The 25,343-nt window shown below is 37.2% G+C and overlaps 1 protein-coding gene across 2 annotated transcripts in view; it reads right to left on the bottom strand.

Moving 5' to 3' along the window:
- LOC103139405 (leucine-rich repeat-containing G-protein coupled receptor 4-like) overlaps positions 1-22,395 on the bottom strand; it is a 38,521-nt gene extending 16,126 nt beyond the window's left edge. The window contains exons 1-4 of one of the 2 annotated variants that reach the window (XM_016672490.1): positions 21,500-22,395; positions 11,860-11,931; positions 7,424-7,495; positions 6,821-6,892 (exon numbers count right to left, since the gene is read on the bottom strand). In XM_016672490.1, the coding sequence (XP_016527976.1) occupies positions 6,821-6,892; positions 7,424-7,495; positions 11,860-11,931; positions 21,500-21,681 (398 nt within the window). In that variant the 5' untranslated portion in view covers positions 21,682-22,395. Of the gene's footprint in view, positions 1-2,621; positions 2,744-6,820; positions 6,893-7,423; positions 7,496-11,859; positions 11,932-21,499 lie in introns of those variants that run through there. The other variant, XM_007553999.2, reaches the window with a different exon arrangement.
- Between the last annotated feature and the right edge of the window lie 2,948 nt (positions 22,396-25,343).

Genomic DNA, 25,343 nt, shown 5'->3' with positions numbered 1-25,343 from the left:
CTTCTCCACTTTAACCTTCCAGGTGATTTATCACCTGTTTGCTCCAGGGCTTTGACAGCTGTCACGAAGAAGAGGCACACTCTTCTAGTTGTGCAACACTTCTCCAACAAGTCTGCCTTACACTGTAAATTAAATGACAAAGTTGAAACTTTTTCTTTGGGACGTCATTATACATAAAAACCAAACTCCACTTCACACACACAAACTCTCGATACGTTTCTACACGTTCAAGGCAGTTTCTGTACCGCTGTTAAACAGGTGACACGATGATGATGAAGTGAACAGCATGACTTCAATTCTTATGTGCATTGTTGCCAAATGAACACATCTCATTTCAGATATGTACCTGCCCTGGTTTGAGTCAGTTTAATCTATATATGGTTTATAATGTTTCTTTACTACTTTCAAAAACATTCACAACTTCTCAACTTTTTCCACACTTTTATGTTATAAGATAAATTTACTTGAGTTTTACTTTATGGTGTAATTGTGAAGTAGAAGAAAAGCCATGGAAGGTTTTGAAAGTTTTGAGGTAAAAGAATTTAAAATAAATATTGTGTGCATTTGTACTGAACCCCTGGAGTCGATAGTTTAAATTCAATTACCTTTGCACTTGCAGAGACTGACATTTTTACCCATTCAATCAGAATTATGGCTGCATCTTTAGGTTCTTGCATTGGAAGAACGCCAGCCTCAACTTTAATTTTTCAACTGCTCAAACAGGTTTTTGTCTATATTTAGTTCCCTCCATATTCCCATCAGCTCAGACCAGCTTCAACGTCCCTTCTGAAGAGAATCATCGCAGCAGCATGATACTGCCATGACCATGTGTCTTAGTGGAGAAAAGTGTGTTCAGGGTTAAACTTTTGGTCTCACCTGTCTAGAACTCCTTCTTCCACATGTTACTTATGTCCCTTACATCTCAAACTGGATTTCTTCTGGTTGTCTTGGTGGTAAAATATTGTATTATACCAGAAAGTATTTAAAAAATCTTTGCCCATTATTGTTTAAACTCCTTGATTATGTGCCAATTTGGTTTGGAGTATCAGATAAAACCCCAACAAAATACATTAAAATTCTTAAATTGTAATGTGATAAAATCTATAGGTTCAAAGTTCAAGATATATGAAGACTTTTGAAAGGCCGCTCATGTAGATAATCCAATTAAAAAAAACTGTCAGTTTATGTTATATTTAAACAGAGCAAAATATGCTTCAGTACAATGAAAATGTACCCATATGAAACATTTTCTGGAATATAAAACATTTCAAATATAGCAAGAAAAATGCTAATCGTTGCAGATCACAATACATTACTAAAACTGAAGAATCATAAGCAGTCCAATGTTAAAAAAAATATAATTTTATTTTTCTGATAATAAATGATGCCAGAGTGTATCACAGTATCATTTGCCAAGACTGGCACTTGTGAAATGACGTTGTGATTGCTACATGGATAGGATTATCAATTGCAGGTTACCATTAAGAATATAAACAAACTGCAAAAGGAGACAGACAATATCTCTTGTCATCAAGTCTGTTGATCTTCTGGGCATTCAGCAAAAGAGGTTGCGTGACTAAGAAGGAGGATTTTTTTTTTTTCTCGCTTGCTTCCCTGTCTAAGGATGGCCTGCACTTTGTTTTCCCCCTCTTTCCCTGTCAGCTCACTCTGCTTTTGCCCTCAGGGCCCATGCTTCAGTTCATTGACAATGCTGGAGACCTGAAGCAAAAAAGTCCTTCTCCAAAGTTCACAGACAAGACTTCTGATTTGTTCTCAAAGAAACAAAGGTTACCCAAACACACAAATTAACTAAGGGTTTACGTCAATCAAACACACCATCAGTTTTGATGAGTTAGGACAAGACACTCGTCATGGAGAGATCAGGCGAGTTTTTAAGTCCCGTTGCGATGGAAACCATTGTTTTGCCCTCTTCCTTCCTGCCTTGCATTCCTCTGCACAAAGCGATGAAAACTAAATTGCTTCTCAACAAAGAAAATTGGATTGGTGTAAGAAAAAGAAGCGGGTGAAACTTCGGCCAGCTGAAAGATGCACAAGGGCTGAAAAAACATCTTAACAAAGGCCAAGTGGAGCAGGAACCTCTGGAGGATTTTAATTCATTGGTCATTTTGTCTTCAGAGGGCTGCATGTTACCTGATATCAGGCAGACTGATTTTTATCTTTGACTCACAGCAGAACTAAGCCAGACACTGAAGTATTTAAAGAGCAAAGAAAAAACATCCACCAAGATCAGATTTATGCCCATTCAACGAGGTCCATGCGCACAGATGTTTTTGTTTTTACCCTCATAATCCCTTAAAAGCAAAAATCCACATCGGATGTCACATGACTGTTGCTTCAATGCGTGTCACCTTGCAACGCCTTTTTAGCTGAGCTGCATGACATGCTTTATAACCTCCCTGGCTCAGTTCGTGAACGTTGAGTGATTTGTTGCCTCATTCCTGTTTTCCACACCTGAGAAGGAGGGGACGCTCTACACCGATGCCGTGCGTCCTGCAGTGTGAATTCAAATACCCAGGTGCGTTTCATAAAGAACAGCCCTCATGTCAACACTGTACAGAGTAAATACATCCTTAACACGAGAAAGAAGGGCATGTACTCACAGTTCTTCTAGGTAGGGGAACTTCTTGAATACATATGCTGGAAGCTCAGTGATGTTGTTCATACTCAGGTCACTGTGGAGAGAAAATACAAAAGCAGCACAATGACACATTAGCTTAGCCAGTCATTTGGTTTAAGATCTCAATGATGCTTCAAGACTGAGCTCATCAATGAGTTGTTTTACCTGTTAGTGATTAATAAAATGCTTACTTTGATATTTTTACTCTTTTCTCATTTTCCAGTGTCCTAGTTTTCATTTTAGACATGGAATCAAGAAATATTTACCTTATGTAATTCTAAAATCAACATTGCTTACAGCTGTTTTACGTATCTGCATTAGTCTAAACGAATACCATGAAAAAAGCCCTTCTATTTAGCCCCAGGGATCTTCCTTTTTCAAATCAACAAGTAAAAACAGACATGTAGCTGCATGAAAAGTATGCATTCAGTACTTGACTTCCTTACTAAATCCACTGTAAGTTTGTGTTTTTAAATTTTTACAACAATTGTAAAAAAAAGTAAAATAAAATAAAAACTTCTAACAGGAATAACATCTAATGGCACTAAAACAAAAGGATAAAAAACAGAAGTTTGCCATCATGCCTCCTGAGGCAGAGATGTAAACAATGAGGGCAAATTCATGTTTCATCTCGATAAGAATGAATTCCCTTACCTGGCCTAAAGAAAAGATCCCTAGATGACAACATAAAGGATGNAGGGACATGGGTGTAAAGAAAATGGATGGATGGAACAAGCAAAAGGCTGGTCAGCTGATTTTGATTGCAATAATGCCAAGAACACATTTCCACTGGCTATTATTAATAAGGGAACAAATCGTTTTTGACATACAACTTTAATACTATATAAACCTCTGGAAAAAATTAAGAGACCACTTAAAATTATCAGTTTCCCTGATTTTACTTTTTATAGGTATATGTTTGAATAAAATGATCATTGTTCTTTTATTCTATGAACTACTGAAAGTCCAAGCAAAAATTTAGTATTTATTTGCAGAAAATGAGAAATGGTCAAAATTACGAAAGAGATGCAGTGCTTTCAGACCTCAAATAATGCTTGAACACTGACCTGTATTTACACTGCAGGTTGACCAACGATAAACAAAGCCAAAGTGTACTTGATCTAATGAACATATTTAACAGCTTATGCTGAAGACACCAGTGTAAATAGCAAATTACACTTCATGGTCTGATGGTTACACTACTCTGCACACACCCTTCACTATGGCAAACTCTCCAGAGAAACGAGTGAATCACATTGTAAACATTCAATGCCGCAGTGTAAAACCATATCCTAAACCACAATCAGACCCGAAGCTTAATAAGACTTACAGCACAACTAGACTCGTCAGGTTTCCGAAGGCGTTGTCTGGTATATACAAGATCCGGTTGAGTGCCAGAGTCAGAGCTTGAAGATTTGACTGGTGTCTCAAGGAACTGACGGGGATGTCTGTCAGGTGATTGTCATCCAGCCACAGGTGACGCAACTGCTGCAGACCTTCGAAGCTGTCGTCAGGAACGGTTGTAATGTGGTTGGCATCCAGGCGGCTACAGACCCAGAAAAAACATCAGTGGATTAATCCCACGTATATGAAACTACACCGATAATAAACAACGTTTTCAATGTCTTGTTTCCACATGCTGAAATAAATGTATAAATTTTTTAAATGAAGGGTTTCATTTTATGATTTCTGAAGTACCCAGACTCACTGACGGACATGTTGTTGTCAATTTCCTTTGAGAGCAAAAGCTTTAAAATCAAAATACAACAACAACCTTGATGTTTCTAAATACAGTTTGCTGAATTAAAATGAACATAATACTCCCTAATATGATTCCATAAAGCTTAAGATGCTCATGTTTAAATGCTTTAATCACAGTGCTGACTAATTATTACAGTTTTAATATATGTGTCATTTAAATGTCTTTGGGTAAAACTTTATTTGAAGGGGTGTGAATAAGACTGACATGACACTGTCATAAACATGACATAACACCTGTCATGAACATGAAGAAGTCTTTGAGTGTTTACGACTGTTGTCATTAAGTGTCATTCGGTAAATAATGACACTTTTAATGCAAAGTTGGCATTTTTAATGGACTTTCAATGCAACTTTTAGAGAAACTTTGCATTAAGTGTCATTATTTACCGAATGACACTTCATAACAACAGTCATAGACATTCATAAAGACTTCTTTATATTCATGACAGGTGTTATGTCATGTTTATGACAGTGTCATTACAGTCTTATTCACACCCCGTCAAATAAAGTGTTAGCTGTCTTTGAAAGTATTTCAATATTTTTTAGATGTGGTTTGTATGGTTGTAAATATTCTGTTGCAGCTGCTGCTTCAAACAAACATCTTAGCGCCACTGTCAGGAAAAATATGACTGATACCAAACAACACTTCTAGATTGTACACTTGGACACTGCCAGTGTGCTCTGATTGCAGTTAATGGATTACAAAAGTAGTAAAACATTAGAAAGCATTAATCTGTAGCTCCACTGCTTAAGAGCAAGAAAGAACTGTCAAATGTAAGGAGAGTAAAAGTCATGATGCAATCCAAGTTATAGGCAGACCTGTCCACTTCTTTCTTCCAATAATCAAAACCAAATTATGTCCACTGCAGGATCTCAACATAAAATAACACCAAATGTAAATTATATTTAAAGAGGACAGAGGAGATGTGGAATCTTTACACTTGACAGAGATTTCTGATGGACAAACATTTCCTTGAAGATGACTGAACAAAATAAAGTTGTCTTTGTTTAAGCTTTATGAGTGTTTTTTTCACTTGAACCAAGCAGTTTTGTCCTACTATCTTCCCTGAATGTGAGTCTCACCCTCCCTCAAAATTCCTCAAGTATCTGCGCTGGAAGGAAAACAGTCTTGATTGACATTTAGCTATCAAAGGCTTATTACTAACCAAGTCTTTCCTTTTGCATAGCATATTTCTTAAGCAACAGAACTTAAAACTATGAACAAAAAGAAAGACATCTGTTATAGACATGAAAAGGCAATTTAAAGGAGAAAGGAGATGTAAAGTACAGGGGGAGGAAAAAACAAGAGTGATTGGTGAAAACTGAATTTTCAGCACATCTCGGCAGCTGAACTCATTACTCTAAGTCCCTGTCAAGCTCAAAGGCACATTGTGGAGGGAGGCAACAGATACAAAGCTAAGACCTTCAAATTGTATCAAAGATGAAGGCAAGTGGGGGAGGAAGCTTTGAACAATAACATTTTGCAGGCAGAAACATGATGACATTCACAATCTTCTAAAGAAAAAAGAAAAAAAAATCAGTACAAACTGAAAATGAGCAAAGATAATGCCCAAGTGCACAAAGGTTATTGTTAATAAGAGGAAAGTTTTCACATATAATCAAACCTTCTCATAACAAGTGTGGGCATTTTGTGATGCAGTAGTTATATGCAAGACTGTAAAACCCAAATTTAGCAAGACAGTCTCAAATTATGATATTTGCCCCTCAACTGGTTGTTTCACTTAAAAATAATATTAATAATAATAAAAATCACTTCTCACAATAATCCCCAAGACTCGGTGATTATTTGCTTATTATGTGAAATAAATGCAGACTGCAGAACAGAACAGTCATTCAAGAAGACAGCAAGTCAGAGTGTTGGAATGAATAATAAAACAAGGTCAGTGCAGACATTTTGGAATTTGGGAGGTAAAATGTTTATTATTGTGATGACACACGTCTGTAACATGTTATCTTGACTGTTAGCAGATAATCATACTGAGTTTTGAATTAGATTTGTATAATCAACACTGAATACAAAGCAAAGCTGAAGTGCTGGGGGAATTAACGAGATATTTATCAGTTGCTGCTGTGCTTATTTCAATGGTGTGAACTCCACATGCACTCTGATTAGAGCGCTCAGTACTTGACTATAACGTTTCATATAACATGTACCAATTATTTTTTTTTTTCTTTACTGCGACAGCAGAGACGCATAAACACACATGATGAAGATGCATATAAAACCTTAGTTCTGCTTTTGGAATAGCCTTGGGTTCTTGTGGTATTGTGTATACTTGTGGTATTACTGCTGGACAGGAAGCTCCACCCAAATATAAAGGTTTTGCAAAAGAAAACACCCATAAATAATTATGAAAACACATATGTGCATGCATGTGTGTGTTCATACTGAAGACTTACAGAGACTGGAGCGAGTGAAGGTTTTTCAATGCTGCATTGGGGACAGATTTAAGTTGATTATTTTGCAGCATCCTGAAAGGAAAAAAAACCAAAAAAAAAACCGATTCAAATGTAAGTCAAGGCCAGAAAAATATTTTATTATTATAAATTTTAAGCAAGTTCACACAACAACACAGATTAGACCGGCCCTGTCACACATCTACATGTGTTAACCTGAAGTTCACACGCTTAGATGAAAGCTTAATCAATGAACACAGGCAGGTGCAATCCAATTCAGTTGGTGAAGAAAACAGGACTACGACTTATTTACTTGGCGCAAAATCAACAGAAAATACCCTTTGTGTATCTTTTAGGACAGACAATGTGTGCACAACTAGTCTGATGCAACCTGGATGATGAAGCTCTAAAATTAAAGCAGTTCTTGTATTCACTGTTCCTGTTGGGTCTGTCTCATACAGATTTTGGACCGAGATGAACAAAACGCATGCTATACCAAACTTCACCATTTACACTAAGCCTGTCATGCGGAAAACTTTGTATTGCCATATTTGTAAGTCTGTATGCAGATGCTTGTGTACATTGGCAGGGAGGATGCATGCTTACAGGACTTTGAGCTGATGCAGACCAGACAGGGCGTCAGGGTGGATGAATGTCAGGTCATTCCCAGCGAGTCGTCTGGATGAGATAATGAGTCAAAATTACATTTAATTATTAAGCTTGCACACATTTCAAAAACATTCACTATACTTTATTTATTTGTATTGAAACGGTAAAGCACAACAGAATTTTAAATCAATCATTGCTGTAGCTTTAAAAGCCCACACGCCCTGGGCAGCTTAGGTTCCACCTCTCAAGCTGATTATGGAGCTCAAGGTGACAAAGACATGTACCTTTGTCATGGCCTGTCGTCAGTTCTTCTATCGCCCAACGTAGATTATACCTGCCTATGGATAACTATTTCGTTAGATCCCCTTTTTTTAGTAACTGCAACTTCAATAGCAAGTAGTCCTTTCACAAAAACATTGAACAAAATAATTAATCCCTCTTAGGGTTACGCAACCTATATTCCCCTGGAACTGTTATTATCAAACAGCTGCTTCAGTGCGTGTCAAAATTATTTAAGAGAGAGGGGACACCTCCCTTTCCTGCTGGGAACAGGAAGTAAATAGGAAACCTGGGTGTAAATAAGCATGGGACAAGCTGACTGGGACATGAAGCCCAAGTACACTATCTTGCCTGAGAGATTAGCAGGAGATTTATCGCCATGCAACATGAGTCAGACCAGGCCGAGTTCCCAGCAACAAGAGCTGCTATGTGTGAGGCTGAGAACCAGAACTGGCTATGTTAGAGCACCAGTAGGTGTGAGAGATTACTCAACCCTGGCCTGGAGTTTGTTGAGAGTGCTACCTATCTATTCGTGGATATTCAAATGGGGAATATCCACTTTGGTTTAGCACCACAGGCAAATAAACTGTGAGACTGCATCCTTTGAGAAAGTGAGAGTGTTGGACGACTTTATACTTTATGAGGTCCTAAGACATGTTGCTTCACTCTATGCGATATATATAAAAACTAAGGGCTTGAAAAAAGCAAGAATGTGACTGATATCACAGGGAAGCAGAAATCTTAACATTTTTATTCCAGCAGCCCAAAGTCAAATCAAGTTGGGGTTGAAAAGAATGATCATTTCTACTTAGCGTAGAAAAGTACAGTTGTCTTTTTGTTATTATATTAGTTAGTTTGTGGTTACTTTTAAGACATATTTAAAACAACAAGGTAGCATGCAATTATTTCACTCAAAACATATATTTGCTTTTGTTCTTCTATTCTAATAAAACATTTGAGATGTTTTGCCATCTTGCTTTGTAGGTGGTAAATAAAATACAATAAAATTAACTAAAACAAAACAAATATAAAATAAAATTAAAATGGCATGCAAAATGGCTAGCGGGTCCCTCTTATGACATTGGCTTAACTCAGAATATCTGCACATCATTAGTAGGTGGAAATATAATTTAATCCCTCGTATATTTTGCATTTGAGATATTTGTTATGAAAACAGTTGAGGTTTTTGAAAACCAACATGATGTAATCACATCTTAGTTACCAGTAGTCCCCGATAATTATTTGTTATTAATTTATCCTTACAGTCAGGTTATTAATTTAGATCATAAAATTCAAACTGCCAACACCAGGATATTAAAACACAGTGGCTGCTACTCCAAGTTAAAATGTATGAATGGTCAGTATCTTTGAAAAACATTTAGAAAAAAAATTAGATTCAAACCCAAATTTATCAAAACAATCTTCAAAGTGGCAGCAAAATGAACTAAGTTTTATTTGGTAACTGCAAATAAGAACAAACAGGATTTGACAAATGTTTCAGTTTGGCTACCGGTTTCACAACCGAAAGTGCTTCTCCACTTTAACCTTCCAGGTGATTTATCACCTGTTTGCTCCAGGGCTTTGACAGCTGTCACGAAGAAGAGGCACACTCTTCTAGTTGTGCAACACTTCTCCAACAAGTCTGCCTTACACTGTAAATTAAATGACAAAGTTGAAACTTTTTCTTTGGGACGTCATTATACATAAAAACCAAACTCCACTTCACACACACAAACTCTCGATACGTTTCTACACGTTCAAGGCAGTTTCTGTACCGCTGTTAAACAGGTGACACGATGATGATGAAGTGAACAGCATGACTTCAATTCTTATGTGCATTGTTGCCAAATGAACACATCTCATTTCAGATATGTACCTGCCCTGGTTTGAGTCAGTTTAATCTATATATGGTTTATAATGTTTCTTTACTACTTTCAAAAACATTCACAACTTCTCAACTTTTTCCACACTTTTATGTTATAAGATAAATTTACTTGAGTTTTACTTTATGGTGTAATTGTGAAGTAGAAGAAAAGCCATGGAAGGTTTTGAAAGTTTTGAGGTAAAAGAATTTAAAATAAATATTGTGTGCATTTGTACTGAACCCCTGGAGTCGATAGTTTAAATTCAATTACCTTTGCACTTGCAGAGACTGACATTTTTACCCATTCAATCAGAATTATGGCTGCATCTTTAGGTTCTTGCATTGGAAGAACGCCAGCCTCAACTTTAATTTTTCAACTGCTCAAACAGGTTTTTGTCTATATTTAGTTCCCTCCATATTCCCATCAGCTCAGACCAGCTTCAACGTCCCTTCTGAAGAGAATCATCGCAGCAGCATGATACTGCCATGACCATGTGTCTTAGTGGAGAAAAGTGTGTTCAGGGTTAAACTTTTGGTCTCACCTGTCTAGAACTCCTTCTTCCACATGTTACTTATGTCCCTTACATCTCAAACTGGATTTCTTCTGGTTGTCTTGGTGGTAAAATATTGTATTATACCAGAAAGTGTTTTAAAAAATCTTTGCCCGTTATTGTTTAAACTCCTTGATTATGTGCCAATTTGTTTTGGAGTATCAGATAAAACCCCAACAAAATACATTAAAATTATTCAATTGTAATGTGATAAAATCTATAGGTTCAAAGTTCAAAATATATGAAGACTTTTGAAAGGCCGCTCATGTAGATGAGATAACCCAATAAAAAAAACTGTCAGTTTATGTTTTATTTAAACAGAGCAAAATATGCTTCAGTACAATGAAAATGTACCCATATGAAACATTTTCTGGAATATAAAACATTTCAAATATAGCAAGAAAAATGCTAATCGTTGCAGATCACAATACATTACTAAAACTGAAGAATCATAAGCAGTCCAATGTTAAAAAAAATATAATTTTATTTTTCTGATAATAAATGATGCCAGAGTGTATCACAGTATCATTTGCCAAGACTGGCACTTGTGAAATGACGTTGTGATTGCTACATGGATAGGATTATCAATTGCAGGTTACCATTAAGAATATAAACAAACTGCAAAAGGAGACAGACAATATCTCTTGTCATCAAGTCTGTTGATCTTCTGGGCATTCAGCAAAAGAGGTTGCGTGACTAAGAAGGAGGATTTTTTTTTTCTCGCTTGCTTCCCTGTCTAAGGATGGCCTGCACTCTGTTTTCCCCCTCTTTCCCTGTCAGCTCACTCTGCTTTTGCCCTCAGGGCCCATGCTTCAGTTCATTGACAATGCTGGAGACCTGAAGCAAAAAAGTCCTTCTCCAAAGTTCACAGACAAGACTTCTGATTTGTTCTCAAAGAAACAAAGGTTACCCAAACACACAAATTAACTAAGGGTTTACGTCAATCAAACACACCATCAGTTTTGATGAGTTAGGACAAGACACTCGTCATGGAGAGATCAGGCGAGTTTTTAAGTCCCGTTGCGATGGAAACCATTGTTTTGCCCTCTTCCTTCCTGCCTTGCATTCCTCTGCACAATGCGATGAAAACTAAATTGCTTCTCAACAAAGAAAATTGGATTGGTGTAAGAAAAAGAAGCGGGTGAAGCTTCGGCCAGCTGAAAGATGCACAAGGGCTGAAAAAACATCTTAACAAAGGCCAAGTGGAGCAGGAACCTCTGGAGGATTTTAATTCATTGGTCATTTTGTCTTCAGAGGGCTGCATGTTACCTGATATCAGGCAGACTGATTTTTATCTTTGACTCACAGCAGAACTAAGCCAGACACTGAAGTATTTAAAGAGCAAAGAAAAAACATCCACCAAGATCAGATTTATGCCCATTCAACGAGGTCCATGCGCACAGATGTTTTTGTTTTTACCCTCATAATCCCTTAAAAGCAAAAATCCACATCGGATGTCACATGACTGTTGCTTCAATGCGTGTCACCTTGCAACGCCTTTTTAGCTGAGCTGCATGACATGCTTTATAACCTCCCTGGCTCAGTTCGTGAACGTTGAGTGATTTGTTGCCTCATTCCTGTTTTCCACACCTGAGAAGGAGGGGACGCTCTACACCGATGCCGTGCGTCCTGCAGTGTGAATTCAAATACCCAGGTGCGTTTCATAAAGAACAGCCCTCATGTCAACACTGTACAGAGTAAATACATCCTTAACACGAGAAAGAAGGGCATGTACTCACAGTTCTTCTAGGTAGGGGAACTTCTTGAATACATATGCTGGAAGCTCAGTGATGTTGTTCATACTCAGGTCACTGTGGAGAGAAAATACAAAAGCAGCACAATGACACATTAGCTTAGCCAGTCATTTGGTTTAAGATCTCAATGATGCTTCAAGATTGAGCTTATCAATGAGTTGTTTTACCTGTTAGTGATTAATAAAATGCTTACTTTGATATTTTTACTCTTTTCTCATTTTCCAGTGTCCTAGTTTTCATTTTAGACATGGAATCAAGAAATATTTACCTTATGTAATTCTAAAATCAACATTGCTTACAGCTGTTTTACGTATCTGCATTAGTCTAAACGAATACCATGAAAAAAGCCCTTCTATTTAGCCCCAGGGATCTTCCTTTTTCAAATCAACAAGTAAAAACAGACATGTAGCTGCATGAAAAGTATGCATTCAGTACTTGACTTCCTTACTAAATCCACTGTAAGTTTGTGTTTTTAAATTTTTACAACAATTGTAAAAAAAAGTAAAATAAAATAAAAACTTCTAACAGGAATAACATCTAATGGCACTAAAACAAAAGGATAAAAAACAGAAGTTTGCCACCATGCCTCCTGAGGCAGAGATGTAAACAATGAGGGCAAATTCATGTTTCATCTCGATAAGAATGAATTCCCTTACCTGGCCTAAAGAAAAGATCCCTAGATGACAACATAAAGGATGACAAGGCAATAACTGGGGGAAAAAAAACCTACACAAAAGTAAAAAAAAAAAAGAAAAACAAGCTTTTCAAATTAAGGAACCCTTTGAACCCTCCTTCCTTTTTCACTCCCCAACTGACCATCTTGAGTTTCATAGCCAGATCTCTCTCAGACCTTGTGTGTGGGCCCCTGAATCCTACAAGGATCACATTGCTCTTCCTCTGCAGACCCAAATACACACACAGACACATATGCACACACACAGGCTTTAAAATATGCACCCTGACAGAACCCTCATCATCTCAGCGACCTATGTCCCATCTCCACTTACCTGCTTATCCAATTACCCTACGGACTTCTCAGCTACAACGTTTGTATCAACATCTAGCTTACCTCCCCAACCCCACTATCGCCTTTTTCTACCTGGACCACTTCTCTGGTGGTGGTCTGAAGACAAAGTGTGTGTTTAGCTGCTAGTATTCAAATGGGTCCATTCCCAATTACATTTTTTATAGTTTGTCTAAATTCTCCATGAATTGTTTACTGGTCTAAACCTCATGTAGGGCTTGGATAGTGGAGGCCTCACAGTGACTCTATCACACTCTTTCCACCCTCTGTGCCTGGCTGCTTTACTCATCAGGGTCCTGGCCTGTCCCTGCTAAAACAGATTTCAAGAGGACACTAAAAATGCAGCTGTGATAAATGGTGACAGGCTTAAATGCTTCCACAAACAGGTATCTGCAAATTCCTATCCCATGTGCCCTTTGGATTTATTTCAGCACTGAAGCAGCAGATAATCTGACAGAGAAGTGAGGCATGCTAATAAAAAAGAAAACAGAGACTCTTAAGGGAGAGGCCAGAGTTAAACATCAACAACTAATGTAAAGACATCGCAGCAAACCCAGTTTACAAAATGGTTATTGTTAAGCTTTCAAAATTGCTTTCCCTGTTTTTAAAATCAAATTATTGACAGAACCCTGTTTACCGGCTTGCAGTGAATGTTTTTTAATATTTCTTTTCAATGTATATTTGCAGGCAAAATAAATCTTCTGCATTACAGGTGTTTTAACAACCACAAACCATGTCAGACATCACATTTGGTTGTCAGTACACACACTGACTACAACTACATTATGACCACTAAGGGTGCACAATATAACATGGATATATTGTTAATCATATTTTCTAAGTTATGAATTTTCATTTGCCATGCTATTCTAATATTTAGTATTACCCAAAAAGCTTAAGATCACAAACAGTTGAGAAAGAGAGAAAATAAGAAAATAGGCATATATTGCAACTGCCATTGTGATGTTAACCAATAATGTCACTATCACAAGATTTTCTAGTGTCATGCAGCCCGAATGTTCACCCAATAAAGCCTTAGTACACCTTTGTGTCGTTGATGTCTCAAGTTATGTAGGTGTGAAGATAGTCCCTTTGAATTGTGTTGTTTTTTTTGTTTGTTTGTTTGCAGTTCTTCAAAACAGTGGATGTTACTGCTGATAAAATCTGCGCAACACTTGGTAGCAGAAGAAGAGTGTACGCAAAAAGTTGATGCCGATGGTGGCGACGCTGGTTTGATCCCTGCTCTGTCATTGTGCCCTTGGGAAAGACACTTCACCCACCTTGCCTGTTGGTGGGGTCGCAGGGCCTGGTGCCGCCCGGTGCATGGCAGCCTTGCTTCTGTCAGACTGCCCCAGGGCAGCTGTGGCTACTATCCAGTAGCTTGCCACCATCAGTGTGTGACAGTGTGTGTGCATGGATGGGTGAATGACTGTAGTGTGAAGCGCTTTGGGGTCTTCTGGACTTGATGAAGTGCTACACAAGTACAAAGCTAAAGTATATTTCTAACATAACTAACTACAAAGTTTTACCTTACAGTTATCTTTGATCAGTTTTCAGAAATGTATGCAACATTTTGAAGTTTTGTTCATAGTCAAGTGGGCATGCGCTTGTAAAAACCAATATCCTTTTAGTTTCTACATTCTACCTTGTTCTTCTTGTTTGACGAGCACCACTCATAATGCCTGCAGACCGTTCTAGAAATGGGAATGCGCACAACTGTCTGAAACAACAAAGCACGCCCCCTAGAAACAGTGCGCTTCTGTAGTGAGACACTGGATGGGAGGAGAAATATGGTGGGCACAAACTAGGTCCAAGGCACAATCGTTATCACAACATCAAATATCAAAATCGCGAAAGAATCTTTGGATGCAAGTTTGATGGGCAAAATTATTCCAAGTGTCATGCAGCAACATCTTGTCCATATAAAATTAGCTGGTCAGAAGAATTGTTACCGTTAAGATTCTGAAACTTACAGAGAATAGTGGGAGCAATGGGAAGATGAAAAACGAAAAATGAGAGGAACGTGGACTAATTTCAACTGATGCTATAACTGCAATATTCAAATGAACAAAGTTAGTCACTAAATGTAACTACAAGTTAGGCAAGACCTTAACATTAGCTTAAGATAAAACCAGAGTTCACTGGCTCACACAGAGGGTTTTTTCAGCAAGATAACTAATAAAGCAGTTGACAAAAAAACCTGTAGATAGAAAGCAATACCCAGCAGCAAAAAAAATATATATATATATGTTAAAAAATGTATTCTAGCACTTAACCTATAGTGCTAGGTCTATAGTGTCATTTTCATGAAACTATAGACCATATGATTGCAGGTCAAACATGTGAAGAAAACTCCCAAAACTGCAGTAAGACATACCATGTTCTATGTACACTCCTGGCACACTCCCACTTAAGAAAAATATTACAAAGCATCAGTGTTCCACAGCTGCAGCCTAACAGCATTCAAGCCACGTTCGTTGCTGAATCCCAGTTCACCCCATCCTCGTCAGTCTAGGCCTAACTTATACTGTGTTCTCTTCAACGTTTAGGAAGTTACAGCTGCTTCAGAGGTGTAGAAGAAGCCCTGTTTGCAGTCCACTAAAATGTTATATTTTTAATAATAACCATAAAACAGAAATAAGGTACGACTTAGGTGAATATTTTCTTCATTAAATTATTTCTGTTAGCCAAACTACATAATTCTGTACTTTGAGTTCTTCACAGTAATGTTTTGGCATCACTGTTGGTGATAATTATTAGCATAACAAATACCAGAGGATTTCATATTTAAAAATATTGTATTGATTAGACTAACCTATGCCAATTTTAAACAGGCAGAAAACGATTAAAACAAAAAAAGAAAAAACAAAAACAATGTTGTACTTATCTGTACTTTTTTGTCATTACAACAAATACAACAGCCAACGAATGGTGATGTCTAGTGTCGTTTATATGTCACATGGGAACATACTGAAGTTGCATCTGTTGTACAAGGAATTCACCTTAAATAAAATGGCAAAGAACGTAGGGTAAAGATAAGCCTGGGTATCGTAGTATGGTAAAATTCAGCCTTGGTTGTTCTGAAGGCAGAGTCACTCCTTGTGATGTGCTGTAGATAATTAAACAAGTGCGGCTAGATAAAGCAAAAGAAAATTTGCATAAACTGCAACTCCAACACACAGCTATTCCAATTGTTGAATTACCGTCTTAGTTTGTCATTTAATTCTGGATCGTCCTGGTAATGACCCACTCATCTAAATCAGGTGATTGAAGCAGAAAAACAACTTTAAAACATGCAGAGCAGTCTTTCCCGAGGACCAGAGTTCAAGACCATCAATGTGATGTTAAATTCTCATTACATCCCCATTCTTTAAAAAAAACATTACTTCTTATATTGCAATAAAACTACTTGTCTCCCCTGTTTAATGCTAACTCTACCTGAGTCTAAAGGGTGAAATCCTGCTGTTTTTGACCCCGCCAAAGTAAAATTCTTCCATGTTGTTTGATATAGTGCATAATGATAAAGTCTTTAAGGTAGAGAAAAATCACACTGTCCTCCCAATTTTCTAACCTTGTTGAGAAGACATTAGCCACACAGTGTAATGGTTATTGTGGCACTCAAATGTATTTGTGACAGACAAGACTACTCTATTTTTTTTTATTTCTTCTTTTTTTAATTCTTTGGTCTCAAAGGATATCTGCTATGACATAAAATGTAATAAACATTGCCACTTTGTATATGCAGGAATTACTTATTTCGATCTGCATCTTATTTGGGTTATGACTTTGAATAATCAAAATTTAAACATGTCTGCTAGCAGTCTTAAGAAAAGATTTATTCAATAGAAGAAAGTGGAAATTTCCAGTTGAATGTTGGCAAAAACACAATTTAAAATCAGAAACACCATATGGCATTATTACATCAATTGCTCATAATTAGGAATAATTATGAGCAATTGTTGTGTTTAAAACCACAGAAATTTAGCATGGTGGGATGCTGACTGTTATAGCTAAATCAATTATGAAACAAGCTTAGAAAGTCGTCTGAAGGAGCTCACAGCTCTGGTATGTTAGTTGAAGAAATTTCAAGAAGAATTTACTATCAGCTACTACACGTTACAGGAAACAAACTACAAGTAAAGGACATTAAGCTTTAACTTTAAGCAAAGTATTTAAAAAGACAGTCCTTCATTTAACACATTACATGGTACCAACTCAAATATTGTTAATTCGGTAATATTTTTCATTTTCAATTTTTTTTTCTTGCTCATGTCAAGAAAAAAATATATAATTATAACAATATTTAACTAAAATAATTTAACTTTTTTTTGCCCATATCACCCATCACTATATTAACATAATCTTCTGCCTTTTTGTATGTAACTTTACAGCTGCTATGCTCTTCTTTGTTTCTCTAGCCTGAACCGTTTGCAAAGCTTTAGAAAAAATAGTAAAGCACCACAAAATGATTACAAGAGCAAAACAAGATACACTAAAAAATAATTTTTAGTTCTTAATTAAAGCGAAGCATTTTCCATAATTTAATAGAAGGGATGTATCTAAAACTGTTGCTGAACCAGTGTTGGCTTTAAAGTAGATAAAGTAAAATTAAATGCTAGCCCATTTTCAGAATGTCTGTCATGTTCATTCATACAATACATAATTTAATATATATATTTACAAAGAGCATCAAAACTGTACTTGACATAAGTGAAAATAAGTCTTAAAATGGGCAAGCAGATCAGCAATAGAAACAGATTCAAATTCTACAAATATTTCACTTGTGAATATAAATAAAACAGAGTAAATTTATTCAACATTAAAGAATATATATATAAAAAAATAAAAACCAGGAAACCTAAAAGAGAAATGCAGCTATTTTTTTAAAGAGAATGGAAATGAGTGTTTTAAAAGAGCACAATAGAGTACTGAGGGCAAAAGGAGTAAGGAAGGTTAATATTCCTCAATTCACGCTGCTTTGCAGCAGGAACTACTGACTAGCTCCTTTCACCTCTACTGACCAAGAACAAAAGTATCATTCAGATGAAATGGACTGAGGGCACCAATGTTGAAGCCAGCAAGTTCCACCAGTTGAGTGCAAGACCCCCAACGCCACCCCTTGTTTTTCCCCACGTCTTACCATTCAATGGCTCACCCAACCAAAACTGAAATGTAAAGGACAGTGAAACCTTATATCTTAAACTGGACAAGAATTTGTGCAATCATTATATAAACAACATCCATTTGCCAAGAGTTAGAAAATAGTAAGCTACATACTTTCAAATAGATTGTTTGCTTTATTACTGGCTAAGCAGCTCCGTTTTTTTCTCCCTCATCTGCTTTTCTGTGACAGGGCTGTTGCCACTACTTAAGCCAAACCTCAGTCCCAAAGTGAGCTGCAGGTAAGATTTTATGCCAACGCTGTCACAAGATTTATTGCAGAAATGTGTGGTCTTCCATGAGCAGGTTTTTCCTACAAATCAAGAAGGGATTTACAGCCAAATAATCTGTTACACAATCTTGTGACTGAATGAGTTCCTTGCATCTTGGCTACTAAGGTCTCAATTTAGGAAGCATTTTTTTATTGAAGTCACAACCGATCTAGTTAAACAAATAAATTTTCTAGCAGATTTTCACCTTTTCAGTGCCACAACTTTGTAGAATGCATTGATTTGAAGTGCATTCAACAAATTCCAGGTACGGTAAAAACAGAGCACTTCCACGTGAGGTCTTTCTTTAAGACATCAGCATATCGCTGCGGGTGCATTAGCCCAGAAAGAGGGAGCATTTGCAGCTGCAATATGTCACACTAATCCATCATGATCCCTAACCCCACCGCTCTACACACAAAGGGCCGAGGGAGAGGGAGAGGACAACTAAAGTTCAACAGACCAGGAGAACAAATGAGCAGAAGACAGAGAGAGGGACAAACAACCGTTTGCATACTTTAAAACGCAAAGGTTATTAAGAAATTCCGTATTTAAACCTGCCAAAGTGCATTAGGATCTCAGAATTAAGCATCGAAAGATAAAAGAAAACGGAAAGTTGAAAACATGTCTTTTAAAAGAAAATATAGCATAAAACATTTAGAAAAAGGAATCTGTAGAGATACAATTTTCATCTTGTGAGATTTTTACTTTGTTGTAATTGAGGCATCAGAGTAATATGGAGTATGGTTCATTTTTAGCTTCTAAAAGGTCTAACCGGTCAATGCTAACACTCAGCATTTTGTCCTACTTGTAGGCCTTGTGTGACGCATTTTCATATCTGCTGCTGACTTCAAGTGACACACGTTAGTTTTCGTCCATTCAATCCTACACCAACAGGCTTAAAACATATTCACCGTTTCTGTATTTGAAATATTTGCTACTGCCGTAACCAAGTCACACACTGAGATAAACAGTCGCCCAACTAAAGTCATAATTTCTTTTATTTGTCTTTTGCGTAAGCTCATGGAGGAGCGGTTGGTTTGGTTTGTGATTAACCTAGAGATTGTGAAACAAACTGTTACTCTACAGGGCAATCATCAACTGAATCAGCAACACTCTATAAACACCTAACCTACCTGGTATTCATTTCCTTTAGTTTCTATGAAACTTAGTCACTTGTTTTAACGTGGCTGTAACACTCAAACTTTGCCAGGGAATGTCATTCCCCCACCCCAAATTGCCTCCTTTATTTTAAGTCTAAAACAAAAACATAAATAACTTGGAACAAGTCCATGCTACCCAAAAGCCCAACAAAACACACACAGATTTATCTATGTGACCTTAGCTGTTGTCAAGATAGCTCACATAACATTGACTAGCTACCTTTTTTACCAAGAACCAATTAGCAAATTGTTTCATTTTGTTGTTTGTTTTTGTGTTAAATTAAAAATCTTCCATTTAGTTGGCATTAATATACTTTTCAAGACAACCTGTTGAAATATTTTAATTAACAAACTGCACCGATTTGTGTCTGAGTAGTTCAGTTTGTAATGTAACATGCTGAGACAGCTAATATGCTGAAATACTAGATGTTAATGCTGATGTTGTCCACAAATTTACGGTTTGTGGAATGTATAAACATGGATCAATGTGTTACTTAAATCACAAAAAGGGCATACTAAAACTCTAGGTTTGGAAAGATTTGCAATGTAGCAAAGAATGTTGCAAATGATTCATTACTTGATATTTAGCAAAAGTTTGAGGTTTTGCCGCTTTACAAGACAATGTGGCACACTTTAAACAGTGCACTAAATTAACTAATCACAATCAGTTTGATTTTGACAACCAAATTACATTGAGTAATGTAATTGTGTTGCTAAGCAATACAGAGATAGCTTTAAGTTCCTGGTATGTAGAATATTGCCCTTTCCTACTTATCAGTTAAAAGTTAAAAGTAAAAATCTTAAACAGAGTGAAAAGAAAAATAAGAGGTTAAAAATGTGTCAAAAATGACAAGATCAAAAGTCTTCAAGCAACGAGGTAAAAAAATCAACTCTACTCAACTACTGGATTTCATATAGGGAAGAAAAAGCTCACGTTTCACAGCCTCATTTAATAGAAACTTGTACAATAAATGTGTGTGAAAAACTTCCGGCTTTTTCAAAAGTAGAGATGAACTAATCCAACGGCAACTGATTGAATTCAACGCAATTATCAATTGCAATCAATTCATTCTTCAATGCTGGTACTATTTTTGGACTGTAAAATCATTAACAAGAAGCAGATTATTAAATTTAAATATAGGTCAATCTTGTAATCAATTTTATTAGATCAATGGTACCTTTATCAAAGGATATGAAGCTCATTTCCACATTTCATGGTGACTGTTTCTTAAATTTAAAACAATTTTTAAACAAACATGTTTGTATAATCTGACTCAATCTGGCTTTTAATGGCCAACGCCAATTTTTAGTATCATTTGAGATTTGGCCTGATAAATGACCCATATAGATATTTTCTGCAAAAAAAATTAAGTAGGTTCTTTAGTAGAATAGCTTTAACTCAAGCAGAAAATGAAAGAATTGCGAGACCATTTTCATTTACACGACAAAGCATGTCCTGCAATTTCAAGATTTTTTTTCTTGAACTCAAAAAGTACATGCTGTTACTTGACTCCTGTACAAACCAATTATTTAGATTAATTGGACTGAGTGGGTTGGGGTTACAATATTCCAGTAATAAGCCAATCAATTGAAAATTAGTTTTGAACTCTGTCCAAGGAAATGGTCCCTCTAGTTTGTGTGTCCCTCTAGTTTGCAATTTACCAAAGTCAAAATGGGTCAGACCAGACAGACAACCAGATATAATTATTAGCCAGTAAAAAGCCTGATTGGTGCAGCTCTATTCAAAACAATAGTCTCTTGCATCATGTCCAGTTTTGCTGTCTCTCTCTTTTAATCATACTCTACTGCAAAATTATAAAATGCAGCACTTTCAGGGCACTGACTTCCAGCAACAACAGAAAGAAAAAAGGTTTACAGTGATGTTTAACACCATGTTTTACTTATCTTGTCAGAACGAAAACTCCAATTGACAAAAAGAAAAAAAAAAGTGTAACACAAACGTGGTTTCGATTATGGGATTCTCATTATGGACGCTGATTAGTACTTACAGGTAGTAGGTGAAAGTACTGAGCCCAGTTGGGACGGTGGTCAGTCCTCTCCCCGAGCAGTCTGCTCCCCCATCTTCATCGCAGCTGCATGAGGGCGAACATACGGCCGTCGACTGCCCTTGACCGGAGGCGCTTGGACGAATGAAGCACCACAAACATATCCAAAACAAATCCACACGCATGTTTTTGTTTTTCCCCTTTCCCAGTCGGTTCAGGTGGAAGCGGTGAAGAAGAAGAAGAAGAAGAAGAAGGGGGCCTTTGTTTGCGGTTTATTCTACCCCGGACGTCGACTTCTCATGTGGTTGGGTCGGTTGAGGCATGAAGAAGGGATGAAGCCCAGCCGTCGCTTTTTTAAAACCCAATCTTAACGTCCCCAAAACAAACGCATACTCACAAGTCCGAACAAAAACGTGAACATGAGCGCATAGCTAGCTTAAAAACCCTCACACAGCCATCGAGGACGAGCACGTTACCTTACTGTGAAACATTTCCCAGCCCTGTTTATGTCGTATTAGTCCATAAAGTAGCTCTGTTGGCGACAGGAGCGGCAGCCTACCTTGCGTTTTCTTGCGTTTTCGCTGTCCCATTAAATAGCGAACACACTAAGTATGCGCAATACATGATAATGCCTCGCTAAAAGACTGACCCTACACAAGCTTGAAACGCACAATACGATATTTTGCGTCCTGGTTTGTTTCCTTGCAGGAGAGCACCGTCAGTTTTCAGCCATTCCTCACGTTTCCCCCCCCCCTTCTCCTCTCCTGACATCAACAGCGTGTTGTGTAGCTCGACAGGCACCCTACCGGACAACCTGCAGCAGCAGCACTGGGGCCCCTGGCCTGCGCAGCTCGGAAACCTGCGCTGCAGCGTTAGACTGCCAACCAGAGCACACTCCCCGACCACAAGTTTCAACACAGTCAGGTAAAACATCTCTGCAGGGCCATTATGACTGCTTATGGGTGTCTCTGCATGTAAAGAAGGGCATGGATCGCTTGTATTTACCTCATGAGTTGTACGTGTCACATTTCACAACTACCACACTCAAGGAGACACTCGAATCATATCCAAATCATAAATGAATTTTAGAGTTTTAAAGCGATTCACTAATTTTGGTTCTGTGTAAATATAAAACTTAACACCCTTTGCCTATAGATACTTTTTGTTAAGTTTATGCTTTGTTATTGTGGTTTCTTTGACGAATAAGGTTATTTGGTCGTGGTCTAAGTACTTAATAACAACAAAAACATTTATTTTCTATATTCAATCAGTTTTGTAGGTTTATATGCAGAATTTACTCTTGAGATGTAAATCCTTCAAATAAAAATAAACTATAGACACTTGATGACCACTACTGACAGTATTTTTCTAAAAGTGGTGGCAAAATAAACTTGGGTCCTCTTGGGTCTTGTTCAGCCTTTATGAGCCTTTTTGTCTTATTTCTCTGGCTGTTTAATTGACTTTTCAACACACTTCTGCCTTTAGTGAATGGCATGATAACTTGTCTTATTGTGGAGCAGCTAGAAAAATCGACTTCTGTGCCAGCTCTATCTTTCCAATATGTTATTGTCTACCTCTGGTAAGCGTAATTGTAGCCAATACCTGCTGTGGGACTTTGCTGTTGTAGACTCTATGTTTAAAGATTTAACATATTGTTAATTCAGAGTTGGTGTTTGGATATTTGAACTATTTATTTGACCCCATTCTCTATCTCTTAACATCAGAGGTCAGTAATTGTCTACACAATTACTCCTCTTTTTCAAACGATTCTCTGTAAACCTGAGAGATGGGTTATGCTTGAAAAACCCACTAGATCAGCAGTTTCTTACACAGTCAGACCAGCCCACCTGGCACCAACAGCCACGCCACAGTAAAATTGAACAGGTGTACCTATTAAAGTGGCCTGTGGGAGTACATCACGCTCAAGTTCTGGTTTTCTCAGATGTTCACTGTGTAAAATCTCAGTCAGTTCTCTTCCAGGTAATAAAATGCAACTCACGCAATTAAATGCACTACACTGTTTGTCTATTCTCTGCTCCGTTTAATGGATCATAAGTATATGGTTTCACAAAGTGGAGGACTCCCTGTACTTGCAGGTACTCACACTGTGCTTTAACACCAGTGCTTTTCTTCGCTAATCTGATGTGATGGATAATTGACTGGGTGGAGACCTTACAAAAGGAGCTTCATGATGCACAGAGTTCAGTGGAGATTACATTAAGTACGCTTGGATAAGTCGGTGTTCTGTATGCGCCACGTCCCAGGGAATGTTTGGAAAATAATTAAGTACCAAGAAATGAATTCAAGCCGCAGCACATGTAAAATAATAATATGCTGATAAATTGTGCTGAAGGGCAAAATGTGTACAAAGGTTTCTAGCAGAAATGCAAGTCCATAAAGGGTTAACTAGTTAACTAGTGCCAAGAATGCAGAGGCTAATGACTCCTGCCTCCAGTGGGTTACACATTGTTGTTTTTAGGATTACCTTTTACCTTGTTGTCTGTTTAACCCACAGTGCACAGAAGAGCACAGCACTGAAGGTTTAATTACCTTTAAAGTAAACAAGAAAAGTGAACAGCTCCTCTGAGTCAGGTTAAAGGTTTCCTAGATGTGGTATTTTGTTTTCTCTGTGTGTATTTTTGAAAATCAAATTGTTTGTCGTGCACATCTGGGAAAGATGTAATCATTTCATCATGAGATTTCCTTATTCAATTTCTTTGATAAATGGTACAGCATTAGGAGTTGTTCAATTTATCATCCGAAAATATATAAGATTTTCTGGCTGATTTAAAAGTTAACTATATGCAGAGGATTCTTTAAAAGAAAGTAAAAGAAGGTATGGTTTTAGATTATCTTAGTTTCTTAGACATAAGGAGGACCAGGAGGCATTGCAACCTGAAGTGACCAAAAATCATAAACTAAGAATGACTAAATTGGTCAAAAAGTGCTGTTTTGGTTCTGAATCAATTAAAACACAAAACGTGAACTATTAAAATGATGAATGAAATGCAGTTTCACATTTATGCCTATAAGATTCAATTTTTCATTCTTCAGTGTTTCGATTTTTTTCTGATGACAGATTGATTCATAAATCTTCAAAGATCATTTTCATTTTCTCTCTGTTGGGGAGTTTGGTTACTTTTGGCTAAAGATTAATGTCAGGAGTCAGAACATCTTTTTTTCTTATTTTAACCGTCTAATTAGTTTTACTTATATTAAGTTTTGTTTTTTTTTTCAGTTTTTGACACCTGCATCATTAAGTCTTTTTTTTTTTGTCTTTAACCATAAAGTTCTGAACAAAACAGTTTCCAGACACCAGGAGATGGTTTGTCACATGCTATGTAGGTGACATACCTGACCATTTCTTCTGCAGTGTGCCTGAGATTGTTATCCTACTGAAATATTCCTCTCCTGCTATGGAGACTGGCAGCTATCTCATCAGCCAGCGTTTTGGTTTATCCACAGGAATTCATGTTGCTATCTGCACGTGCAATCTCCTCAACACCTTCTACCCCCATCCAGCTGCGTATCATCACTCTTGCAACTCTGTGATAAACCGTTACAATCATGCATTCACTCTGATCCTTGTCAGTTGCATGCCAAACATGCTGTGTCCCATCTGAGACTATAAAAATTTTCAAGACAGTTGTGTTTTAACTGATTTTCAAGGAATCATCTCTTATCTTTGCCCATCCTTGTAAAGAGTCGCAATCAAATTTGTGCTTATTCTGTTCCATGAAAAGCAGTCTGGCAAGCATGCTGAGGCCAGAGGTTGAAAGCTTTTAAAACCCTGGAGACTCACCAGTAATTACTGGAACTCAACTTTCTTTGAATTTTGACAAAGGAA

This window comes from Poecilia formosa, unplaced genomic scaffold, assembly GCF_000485575.1.
Source record: "Poecilia formosa unplaced genomic scaffold, Poecilia_formosa-5.1.2 Scaffold61, whole genome shotgun sequence".
In the NCBI taxonomy this organism is placed as follows: domain Eukaryota; kingdom Metazoa; phylum Chordata; class Actinopteri; order Cyprinodontiformes; family Poeciliidae; genus Poecilia; species Poecilia formosa.
This window is presented reverse-complemented; position numbering and strand designations above follow the sequence as displayed.